Source organism: Lepidochelys kempii, chromosome 5 (genome assembly GCF_965140265.1).
Source record: "Lepidochelys kempii isolate rLepKem1 chromosome 5, rLepKem1.hap2, whole genome shotgun sequence".
NCBI lineage: Eukaryota > Metazoa > Chordata > Testudines > Cheloniidae > Lepidochelys > Lepidochelys kempii.
The window spans coordinates 81,354,115-81,365,939 of NC_133260.1; the positions used below are offsets into that span (position 1 = coordinate 81,354,115).

The 11,825-nt window shown below is 37.8% G+C and overlaps 1 protein-coding gene across 4 annotated transcripts in view; it reads left to right on the forward strand.

Moving 5' to 3' along the window:
• Positions 1-11,394, forward strand: part of PRRC1 (proline rich coiled-coil 1) — a 38,434-nt gene extending 27,040 nt beyond the window's left edge. For all 4 annotated transcript variants that reach the window (XM_073344866.1, XM_073344865.1, XM_073344864.1 and 1 more), the window contains exons 6-9: positions 1,763-1,926; positions 3,067-3,170; positions 4,286-4,388; positions 9,873-11,394. In XM_073344866.1, the coding sequence (XP_073200967.1) occupies positions 1,763-1,926; positions 3,067-3,170; positions 4,286-4,388; positions 9,873-10,082 (581 nt within the window). In that variant the 3' untranslated portion in view covers positions 10,083-11,394. The remainder of the gene's footprint in view (positions 1-1,762; positions 1,927-3,066; positions 3,171-4,285; positions 4,389-9,872) is intronic.
• Positions 11,395-11,825: the final 431 nt, after the last annotated feature.

Genomic DNA, 11,825 nt, shown 5'->3' on the forward strand with positions numbered 1-11,825 from the left:
CTCAGAAGTTTTCTGTCCTACTGTACCTTACAGTTTAATACAATTGTTAATGTTCAGTGATGTATACATAAAATTCCATTGAGCAATAGTTACTTCTTGAATTTTTTGCTTTAAACATAAAAGGTTTGGGTAGAATGTCCTGTTGTCACCATTCCGGCAAACCTTCAGTGACTTCTAATAAAGATCAGAGGGGTAGCCGTGTTAGTCTGAATCTGTAAAAGCAGCAGAGAGTCTGTGGCACCTTATAGACTAACAGATGTACTGGAGCATAAGCTTTCATGGGTGAATAAAGAAGAAGTGGGTATTCACCCACGAAAGCTTATGCTCCAATACGTCTGTTAGTCTATAAGGTGCCATAGGACTCTTTGCTGCTTCTAATAAAGAGAAACTGTTCCCTGTAATTGAGGGTTGACAAATCAATATAGGCCAAGGTGAAAACTATTCGTTTTCCAATATTTTTAAGCCTCATGTTGATTGTGGTAAATGCTGTTGTTGATGACATATTGGGGTAAGTACTGCAGACTTCATCAGCACGTTTTCTCGGTGCACTATTTGATGTCTGTAGCATCTGCTTTTTTGGGGGGGGATTTCAAAAAGCATTACATTGTGTTGGCCTTTTTTTAAGAGGTTGCTTTAATTTTCTGTTTGTTCCTGCTCTCAGTGGATTCTCAGAAATGGCAGCTTAACAGACTAACAACTTTCCAATCTTCTGTGTTTGTACAAAGTACTCATATTTGATACTTTGCAAGGGAAAATTAACATCCAACCAAACTACTTGAAGTCCAGCATTGTTTGCTTGAAAATACCAACATGTTATATTGACGGGGTTTTTAAGCTGTTCTTAAGAAGTGAAGCATGTTGCAGCAAGGACTTTTGGAAGGTGCTGTGATGGATTAAAGCTTATCCAAGATTGGCTAGTGTAAATAAGAGGAATGTAATATCTAAAATATTCTTAGAAGCAGTTAAAAAACAATTGTGTGGTGGTGGGTGGAGGAGGTGAAAATGTGTCATTTTTAGGCTTCTTTCAAAAATACGAATTGTTTCCTATAAAGTTTTTTTTTTTTTTAAATTCTTTCCTTAAAATTTATTTTCTTGATTAAAAATACAACCCACATTTCATAGATGTTAGCTGTCGAAGGAAAACCAACTACAAAGATGCGGAACCATTAGAGCTGCAAACAAGCGGACCCAGTTAAACAATCTATGTTGAAGCTCATGGTTCAAGAATATACTTGGAAAAAACTTACTTTCTTTTGGGCTCTTACAGTCTTATAAGTGTTAACAAGTATGAGGTGTCAGTTCATTTGCTTGTGGGCAAGTTTCCACATCACCAAAACGTATCAGAATTTATACCTATGTCAGGATTTAAAATAAATAAATAAATAAAATGTGTTAGGCCTCTAAATCCATATTCTGGCTTCTATAAGTTGTCTGATCTTTAAAAAGGGCTGGGCACCCCATCAGCTCCCATTGACTTCCCTGAATGCAAAATTTACTTAAAAGCTTAATCTTAACTCTTCACCTAAAAGATTTCCTAAGTAGAGGTTACTTCATAAGAGATGGCTGGTGGGAACAATTTCCTTCTAACCAACGCTCCCGTTTCCAGTACCCATTACAAGAAACTCAGCTTGACTTGTACTGATGGATAGTGTGTTGTACATGAGGATGATAGGGAAAGAGACTACTGATTTCTATTGGGGCCTACTCTGAGATGTGAGTGTATTTTGAACTAGCTTCTATTAAAATATTTTTGTCTTCGTAGAATCGGGGGGAGAACTGGACATAGTGGTTACCTCCAATAAAGAAGTAAAAGTTGCTGCCATTCGAGATGCTTTCCAAGAAGTCTTTGGAATGGCCACAGTTACAGGAGAAGCTGGACTGTCTAACATTGCACCACAACCTGTGGGCTATGCAGCTGGATTAAAAGTAAGGGGTTAAGGGGAGTATAGAAAGTTTTGTGCAGAGAATATTACAAATATCAGTGACCATGAGCGGAGCAGTTTACCTAGAACAGTCCCATCCTCTGAGAAATACCTTTGTCTCCCCAGAAAATTTAAATGGGGAAGCTGTCTTGTTCATTACTGTCTTTGTGTATAGGTGTCATCTATGCTACGTCAGTCATTAGAATGTGCTCTCAGGCATGTGTGTCCTGTTGCAAAGACAGCTAAAGAGCATAAATATATTGTCAATTTTCTGCATGGTCACTGACTGCAAATGACAGGTTTCAGAGGAACAGCCGTGTTAGTCTGTATTCGCAAAAAGAAAAGGAGTACTTGTGGCACCTTAGAGACTAACCAATTTATTTGAGCATGAGCTTTCGTGAGCTACAGCTCACTTCATCAGATGTTTACCGTGGAAACTGCAGCAGACTTTATATACACACAGAAATCATGAAACAATACCTCCTCCCACCCCACTGTCCTGCTGGTAATAGCTTATCTAAAGCTATTACCAGCAGGACAGTGGGGTGGGAGGAGGTATTGTTTCATGATTTCTGACTGCAAATGTACATAGCATGTTGTGTCAGATCATAAGAGTTTCACAGTGTATCAATTCTTGGTCCTCTGTCTACTTGATAGTACTATTTAAAATAAATTATACTAGTTTTAAAGGAGAGATTCTCCTATGATGTTACTAACTTGATAAAGTTTTAACACAATTAGGTGATTAAATAGCCAGAACATAATGCTAGAGAATGTATGTGAGAGTAATAGAAACATTTACAATCTTTAACCATGGTGAAACTCAGCACCATTACAAGTAAAGGTGTCTTAAATTTCTTTCAGTATAAAACTAGTTGTTTTTCACATGAAGTCAGTAATTTGATTTGTAATGAACTAAAGCATATTTGAAACTGCCAAAGTTTTATCACAGTTCGTGTAACTTTTGGGATTCTAAAGGAAGCATTTTTTACTTCAAAATGTTGTTTATTATGCAACACCAAAGGCTTTTTGAACAATATCTGTGGTGTATGTTAATGATAAAAGTTACATTCATCCATCAGTTTTATGCTGTGTTGTGACCTAAAGAGAATATTTTCTAACCACTCATTACGTTGTCATTTAGGGAGCTCAGGAAAGGATAGACAGCTTGCGTCGGACTGGAGTGATACATGAGAAACAGCCTGCTGTATCTGTAGAAAATTTCATCGCAGAATTGCTTCCTGACAAGTGAGAGGCTTAAATGTATTCTCTGGGAGAAAAATCATTCTGTATTGGGTCCAGGTGCCCCATAAAGAGTTGTTAGCAGTATTCTACTTGAGAGATGAAAGGAGAGAATCTGTCATTGTATGGTATTGTCTTGGCAGGCTTTGCTTTGATGAAATTGTTCAGTTTCCTGCTCAAAAAATCTTGAGAGCTTAATAGCTAAATTCTGTCAGGTTTATGAGACTTAAAGTTGAAAAACATGCCACAGTTGCACTTAAATCTACAGAAGTGAGAAACTTATAGTAAAGTAAAAGCTGGAATTGGTTACTAGTTCTGTTCTGAAATGACAACTGATTTGGAGAGTATACTAGGTAGGTACTAAGCATCAGAGGGGTAGCCATGTTAGTCTGGATCTGTAAAAGCAGCAAAGAGCCCTGTGGCACCTTATAAACTTACAGACGTATTGGAGCATAAGCTTTTATGGGTGAATACCCACTTCGGCATGCATCCGATGAAGTGGGTATTCACCCACGAAAGCTTATGCTCCAATACGTCTGTTAGTCTGTAAGGTGTCACTTTGCCGTTTAGGTAGGTACTGACACTCTCTAGTAATGTTATGCTTAGGTAGTACCTTTTATCTAATAACGTATGATATTCTCAAGTCTGGTCAGCTTTCCTTTACCATTCACACACAATGTACTTCCCAGCACTGCTCTCAGCAGTTGTGACAGTCTCTTGTTTTGGAATTCACATTAACTTGTTTTCTAAACAAACTGTTTTCCTAAGAAAAGATGGAACTGACAAATAATTTTTGAGGTAATTAGTTTCATAATACAATTTGAGAAGTATTAGGGCCCATTTCTTGTTTGTCTTATATGATTTCTTTGGCAAGGATGTGAAGGGATTTTTTTTTTTTTTTGGTAATGTGCTGAGCTTTGATTTGTGTGTTTGTTTTTTTTTTTTTTAACCTACTCTGCTCCATTCAATTACACTTTTCAAAACTACCTTTAATAGCTTAGGTAGAAGATGGTGCTTGGATTTTAACCCTGCCAGAGTTGCATCGTTGCCAGAATGTCATTCTTCAATTGGTTGATGTTCTTTACTGTTTAAAGCTTTGGGTAACTTGTGTGCCATTGCAGGTGGTTTGACATTGGATGTCTGATTGTTGAAGATCCAGTCCATGGGATTCATCTAGAAACTTTTACCCAAGCGACACCAGTGCCTCTGGAATACATTCAACAGGTGAGGTGTTTTGTATCTTTTATCGGGGGTAGACTTATGGCCTGAGCATTAGGAGTTAGAACTCATGAGTTCTAATCTCATCACCAACACCGACTCTCTGGGAAGTTACCTCTCCATTTATAAAATGAGGCTAAGGTCTACCTGAAAGCTGTTGTGAAAGTTAGTCAATACGTTTAACAGCTTTTTGCAGAAAAACACTGTACAAGTCTCATTACTTTTTTAAATTAAAAAATCCAAAACAACCTGTAGACACACATTTCAGTTTGCAAACATGATTTTTTTTATAGGTAGTCATTTAAATCCAAGATGACAGTTGGCAAAAGCCATGTCATAAAGGTCTAGATTGTGCCCAAGAAAGAAATTTAAATTTTAAAATGCTTTCAATAAAGAATAATGGGAATGCTTGAAAATAATGAATTATTAAAAGATGCTGTGCAAGTTACTGCTGAGTCAATATATTTTTCCATCATTGAGACAGATGGCAGTTTCTGAACCCTAATGCTTGCATTTGTATTGTGACTTAATGACACAACAAACTATTGCCCAATCCCACAATACGTTAGAGGGCCAAAATGCTGAGCCAGCATGGAGTCCTATTGCCTTCAGTGAACCTATATGCAAGTGCAAGGGTCTTCCCTTGCATGGTGTTTTGCTGGGTTAAGACCTTCTGTTTAGCATATTTAATTTTGGTTTTAGGTTATTTTGCATATAACTTAAAATAATAAAACTGATCCTTGTCTTGTCACTTTAAGTAAAGTGTAGCCTTGGTCTAGGGGACTTGGGATTCACCACTCCTGGATTCAGTTCCCAGCATTGCCACTGATTCGGTATCACCTTTTCTAAGGACCTTAACCACCCTATTCCTTGGTTTGCCCTTCTTTACTTGCCATCTCCACAGAAGTATTGAGAGTTTCAATTAATAGTAAAACTGTTCCAGAGGTTTGGCTGAGATGAGCTGCGTGAGTGCAAATTTTGTTTGTATACATAAATGTTAGCATTTTAACAATGTGACTTAGACTCTATTTAGATCTTCATTTATAAAATATGTAGCTATCACATCAGACTTGAGGCAAACTTTAATGACTTTTTAAAAAATTTAGTTCACAAATGGTATTTAAACTGCCAACAGTTAGCAGCAAACAGACAATCCCAAGATTCAATAGCAACAACCACTATGGAGGAAATACCTCACCGACTTTGTCTCTCCAGTATCCTGGGGTCTACCTTGCTACAACTACAATTCATACAATGTTCCTTAATCTCATCCACTTTAAAGGACACAAATCAAATATAACCCAACATCATCTAGCTTTTGCAAAACATAACGAATAAGTATTTTTTCCTATTGTTTCCCAACATTTTTTTGTAGGCACTTTCCCATGAAAAATTGCTAAACAAAACTGTTTTTGTTCTGAATATAAACTTCAGTTTCAGGTTTTGAAAACCTAAAACACCCAGATGTGGGTGTTTATCTGTTTTGCTACTGAATCCAATGGAAGACTGCCATGATCTTTTTTTCATTTTAATTTTTCAGAACTTTGTCCAACTTTGGGGAATGTGCAGATTGCCAAAAGGAAAAATGTAACTTTGTCAGTCTCATGAGCCTTTTTGCAACTGCATCACGTTGTTGACTCGTATTCAATTTGTGATCCACTATAACCCTGAGATCATTTTTCAGCAGTACTATCACCTAATCAGTTATTCTCCATTTTGTAGTGTGCATTTGATTTTTTCCTTCCTAAGTGTAGTACTTGGCATTTGTCTTTACTGAATTGCATAGTGTTGATTTCAGTCCAATTCTTTAATTGTCGAGGTTGTTTTGAATTCTAATCCTGTCCTTCAAAGTCCTTGAAAACCCTTCCAGGTAGGCGTCATCCACAAATGTTATAAGCTGTCGTGTTTTGGTGTGCAACCCGGACTAGTGACAAGTTGTCACCATCCACCCTTTAACTCTGGATGCCTTGAGTGCTCTTGTACTGTGGCTCCCCCCCAGACACCAGCAGACAAATACGCAGTTCCCGAAGTGTCTATGTCCTGTGCAACCCTGGTTCAGTACTCTGACACCAGCAGCCTGCCTACAACACAACAGCACCCCATTGATTTCCACAGGCCTCGGTTACTATGTACAGGGTGACCTGAACACACTCCTAGTTCCATATTTCCTCCAAACCATTGGCCGTGAAGTGTCCAGCCCTCTTCTGGAACACTCAAAGAATTGATAAAGTTTTTTGCTCGTTTAAAAAGACAAAAGCACAGCTTATTATTTTAACTGGAGTTAACAATCTTTTCAATTCAAACACAGCACTGAGTTGGATTATAGTGAAAAAAGATACTTTTATTAACAAAAGGACTTAGGTTAAAAGGTACCAAGTAGAAGTGATTGAAGGTGGAACAGGTTGCATACAAAAGTAAAAATACAATTTGTGGTGGCTAAGACTTAACTCAACAAGCCACAACCTTTGTTCAAGGTAGATTTCTTACCAATCTTTTTCTTTCCATCCATGGCTGACTTTCTGTCAAAGATCTTTGCCTAAGCAGGTTTTTTTTACTTACGTTCAAGCCCCAGAGACTTCAGCCCCCTTGGTTGAATTACCTGTCTTTCTCAGCCTGCAAGATCTCTGGCCCCTTGTGTCTGTCCAGTGATGGACGCCAAGATGGCTTCTTCTCTCTTCTTATATCTTCACAGACTCACTGTTTTGTCCCCAGACTCAGGATGGACCTCTGGCTATTCTTCCCTTTCTGTGGGCTTTCTATCCCCTTGCTGATTCATATGTAAAAGGACTTCTTTTGTTTTGATTCAACAGTGCTACCTTCCCTCCTGTCTGGGGGAAAAACTTATTTCTCTCTGTGTTTTGGTCACAGACTTTAAAGCATAATATCATTGAGTATCCAGATTTCTTCATATAGTGTTAATACGTACATTTCATAATGATATTAATCAACAGTGTGTTCCTAACTTTCATAAAAGACCTTACTCAATAAACATTTATAAAAAAATAATTATATACAATCAGTTGATTCCATTACTTCTTGGTTGAAGTTCAGATCCCCTCCAGAGACTATCTCTCCCACTCACTGGGTTGATGTCTTTGTTTACCTTTCTATATAACTGTGCCTTCGTTGTCTGCCTGACCAGCAAACACACATTTCTTTGTTTAGGGCAGACTGGCCTTATGCATTGCTTTCCAGTGATCTATTACGTGCCATCTTTTGGGTATGTATCATGATGGAGTGTCAGGTGTAGTGAGCATGTCAGACCTGATATGAGTTGCTGACTCAGAGTAGTGAACCGCCTCTGTGTTACAGCATACACCCACTCCATTGCCTAAGTCATTAATGAAAATGTTGAATAGTACCAGGCCCAGGAGTGATCCCTGTGGGAGCCAACTAGATAAGCCCTCCCAGTTTGACAGCAAACTATAGATAACTACTCTTTGAGTACAATCTTTCAACCAGTTGTGCACCCACCTTATAGTAATTTCATCTAGACCACATTTTGCTTATGAGAATGTCAGACTGTATAAAAATTTTACTAAAACAAAAATATATCCCATCTACTGCTTCCATCCTAGTCAGTAGCCAGAAACGCTGTAAAAGAAGGAAATTAGATTTGTTTGGTATGATTTGTTCTTGACAAATCCAAGCTGGCTATTCCTTATAACCCTGTTATCCATTAGGTGCTTACAAATTTATTGTTTAATCATTTGTACCAGTAATTTGCCAGGTATCGAAATTAGGCTGACTGTTATGTAATTTCATGGGTTCTCTTTGTTCTTGTTTTTAAAGATAAGTACTACCTTTACCCTTCTCCAGTTATCTTGGACCTTACCCATCCTCCCTGAGTTCTCAAAGATAACTGCTAATGGTTTTAAGATTGCTGAAACTAGTTCCTTAAGTACCCTAGGATGAATTTCCTTAGGCCCTACTGACTTGAATACATCTAATTTATTTAAATATTTTTAACCTATTTTTTCCCTGTTTTGGCTTGCATTCCTTCTCCCTTGTTGTTAATACTAATAGCGTTAGCATCAGGTCACCCATCAACCATTTTGCTGAAGACTGAAGCAAAATAGACATGAAATACCTCAGGCTTCTTGATCATCCATTATTAGCTCTCTTCTCCCCTCCTACCCCGCCCCCACCCCCAGGACTTTACCCTCAGCCGAGTGAATGGACAAGAATACAACCTGCGCCCTTGACTCCTTCACCCTCACTCCCAGAGCTCTGTACTCAATTGCTGAGCTGCTCGGGGTCATATCTGGAGTGTCATTCATGACCATATGGATGAGCAGCATGAAGTAGTGGTTGGAGGGACAGAGGAGCCTCAGCAACTTTTCTGTAACATCTCAAGTGTGGGCTCCAGGCTAGCAGAACACCTCCCGAAATATCCTGTCAGGTTGGCAGATGGATTCCTCCATTCCCCTCAGAAGGGAGTCCCCGACCACCACCATTCTGCACTGCCTTTTTGAGGTGGGGAGGGGGGGCAGGTGGGGTGGTCGTAAGCATCCTAGCTTTGGGCGCAGGTGGCTCCTCCTTCTCAGCCATTGGGATCTGCTTCTCACATATTACCATCTGTCACAATTATCTATCCCCTTATTAAACAATTCTTTTGCTGCTAATTTAATTCTCTGGAGAGGAAACTTTGGTCTTGCATCAAAACAGACTACCTGTTGTATACTTTTGTCAATGACAACATTCATGACAATGGTAGGGCAGAATTTGGCTATATTCTAGCAAGTGTACGGGCATTTATTGTCATCTAATGGTGTATTGCTTCTACAGGACATTAGGATCTAGTGAGGTTGTGCACACAGTATGGGTATTTCAACTTAGGTAGATAGTGCACACACAGGAACTGATTGAGTCAGTGAGAATGTTGCCACAGCAAGGAGCGAAGAATGTGGCCCATTGTAATTTTAATGAAATTAGTATGGTATGGTGATCTAAGGAGTTGACACCCAGTTCTGGCATGGACTCCTTCTAATTTTGGGCAAATCGCTTGGAGTCTGTGCCTGACTTTCCACATTGAGATGGGATACTTACTTGTTTCACAGGGTTGTTGTAAGGATTATAATACTTTTAAAGTCCATTGAAAGATGAAAATCACTAAATATATAAGTAACTTTATTGGTCACATCTGTTTGGCAGCTTTTTTTATATAACTTTCTGGTAATGACAAGGTAACTTTATTTTAATAGTCATGCTGTATACCGGCTCTGGGAATGTCTAATGGTTGTCTAAGAATGTAATATGTAGAACTCTGAAAACCTGTTGGGTGAGTAGAGATGTAACCAGTTATTGTGGGACAAACTTTTAGGGTCAGATTCTAATATCCTTTCTCCTTTGTATATTATTATTCAGGAAGTCCTATTAAAATTATTGAGACTACTGACCACATAAAGGACTAATCCAGGGGAATATGGGTATTAGAACCTGGCACTTTATCTCATTCATTTAATAACATCTCCTCAAATTATTACACAGGCTCAGAGTCTCACTCCCCAGGACTACAATCTAAGATGGTCAGGTCTTTTGGTGACAGTTGGTGAAGTGCTGGAGAAGAATTTACTGAATATCAACAGGACTGATTGGCATATCGCATTCACTGGTATGTCCCGTCGACAAATGATCTACAGTGCAGCCAAAGCTATAGCAGGAATGTACAAACAACATTTACCACCCAGGACCATTTGAAAGAAGCTTGACTCATCACACTGAATGCTGTTTTTCTGTTCAGCTTGATATGAAGGAAAAGATTGCAACTTCTGCCAATATTCAAGTCCTCAGTGAATACAGCGCAATTTGGTAATCTACCTGTAAACTGTAATTTTTTTCTTTTTAAAAAAATGAAGGTACTGTTCCAATCATGGAAATGAACAACTCCAGTTTTTAATAATCCAGTATAATTAATGAGAAGAGAATTAGATGCAAACAGATACATTTATAGCAGGGCCAAATAGCATTAAAATTTGTCAGGTGGAATGCATTTTCATTTCAAAGACACTTAATAGGTATTTGCTGAGACACTTAACTTAATATTTTATTTACTCAAATATAACTTTTTTTTAAAGGGGGCGAGGGTACAAATATTATCTTTTGCATTTCAGTCGAGACAGTACCCTGTATTTTCTAGATGCCTATGTTTTGGAAGTATTTAGCACTTCACAGGGTTAGCCCCTATGTGTGCATGATCTCAGAACTTGCTGAGTAGCTCTAAAACATCTTAAAAGTGAATGACCAAGGAAGGGCATAGGTCCATGCTCAAATATATCCAAGGTGTAGACCAAAATAACTTTGAATTTTCATCTTCCATACCTTTTTTTTTTTTTTTTTTTAAATACTTTTTCTGAAGTATGGTCCAAGCCAACTCCCCTGGAATCCAATGAATTAGGCACTTCATACGCATAAAAATGTGTCGTCAACTCAGTATAACACAATTCAGTTACTCCAGCATTTATCTACATACAGTCATCCGGGCTACAGAAAGAAAATTACATAGGAGCTTGCATTATCAGTTTTCATCTACCGCAAGTTAATATAGCAAACTGTGTGATATTCATACTGTTTGCTCTGCCATTCTGTATTTTCCAAAGCAGGAATAGAATCCTGCATGGTGTGATAAGTGTCATTGATTCACTACTTCTCCTATACATCTTTGATATCTGTCCTTCATAGCTGAAGATACCCCATAGCTATGCTCAAAGATAATCCTAAATCTCGATTCAAAAATACAGAAGTTATTGTAAAAGAATATTTTGATAATAGGTTTGTTTTAAAAACAAACAATGAATTCTTTGTTTGCCTTAAACACTAGATTTTCAGCTTGAACTGCTCTGCCTTTATCTTTTGTAGATGCTTTCAAAGAACATTTTTGTATGCCATATACTGTCTAGCCAACTTATTATATTTGCACCCAGAAAACCTGTCCTTTTTCCAAGTAATATATTTTGCCATAATTGGCTGTGTAAATTAATATTAAATAAACATTTTTTCCTACAGAATTAAACCTTTTTCATTTAAGATTTTTTTTTAAATAGTTTGTCTGAATGAGTGTAACTTTTACTGTATCTTACACAGGCCATTTGTATAACTAGTATATAGAATTGATACAGCATAGCTTGTTATCTGAAAATAGAAACCTACTACTTCAATATTTTTGGACAAAGAGCTCAAAGTAAGAGAGAGAAGTGGGCCCAAACAAGCTCTTTATTTTCTTCGCTGCTCTGTGTCTCTAAACCATTCAATCTCATGCCCTATTTTCTCTCTCAAATTTAGAATATTTGACCTCTTCCCTAAGAAAATAGCTTAAAAGTGGGGCTTGGATAATATAGTGATGAAGACCACCGAGCAAGTCTTTTCATATGGAGTCAGAGTTCTCTTCCCTCCTCATGAATCTTTTGAAAAAAACTGAATAATAAAAGTAAGTCAAGAATCTGA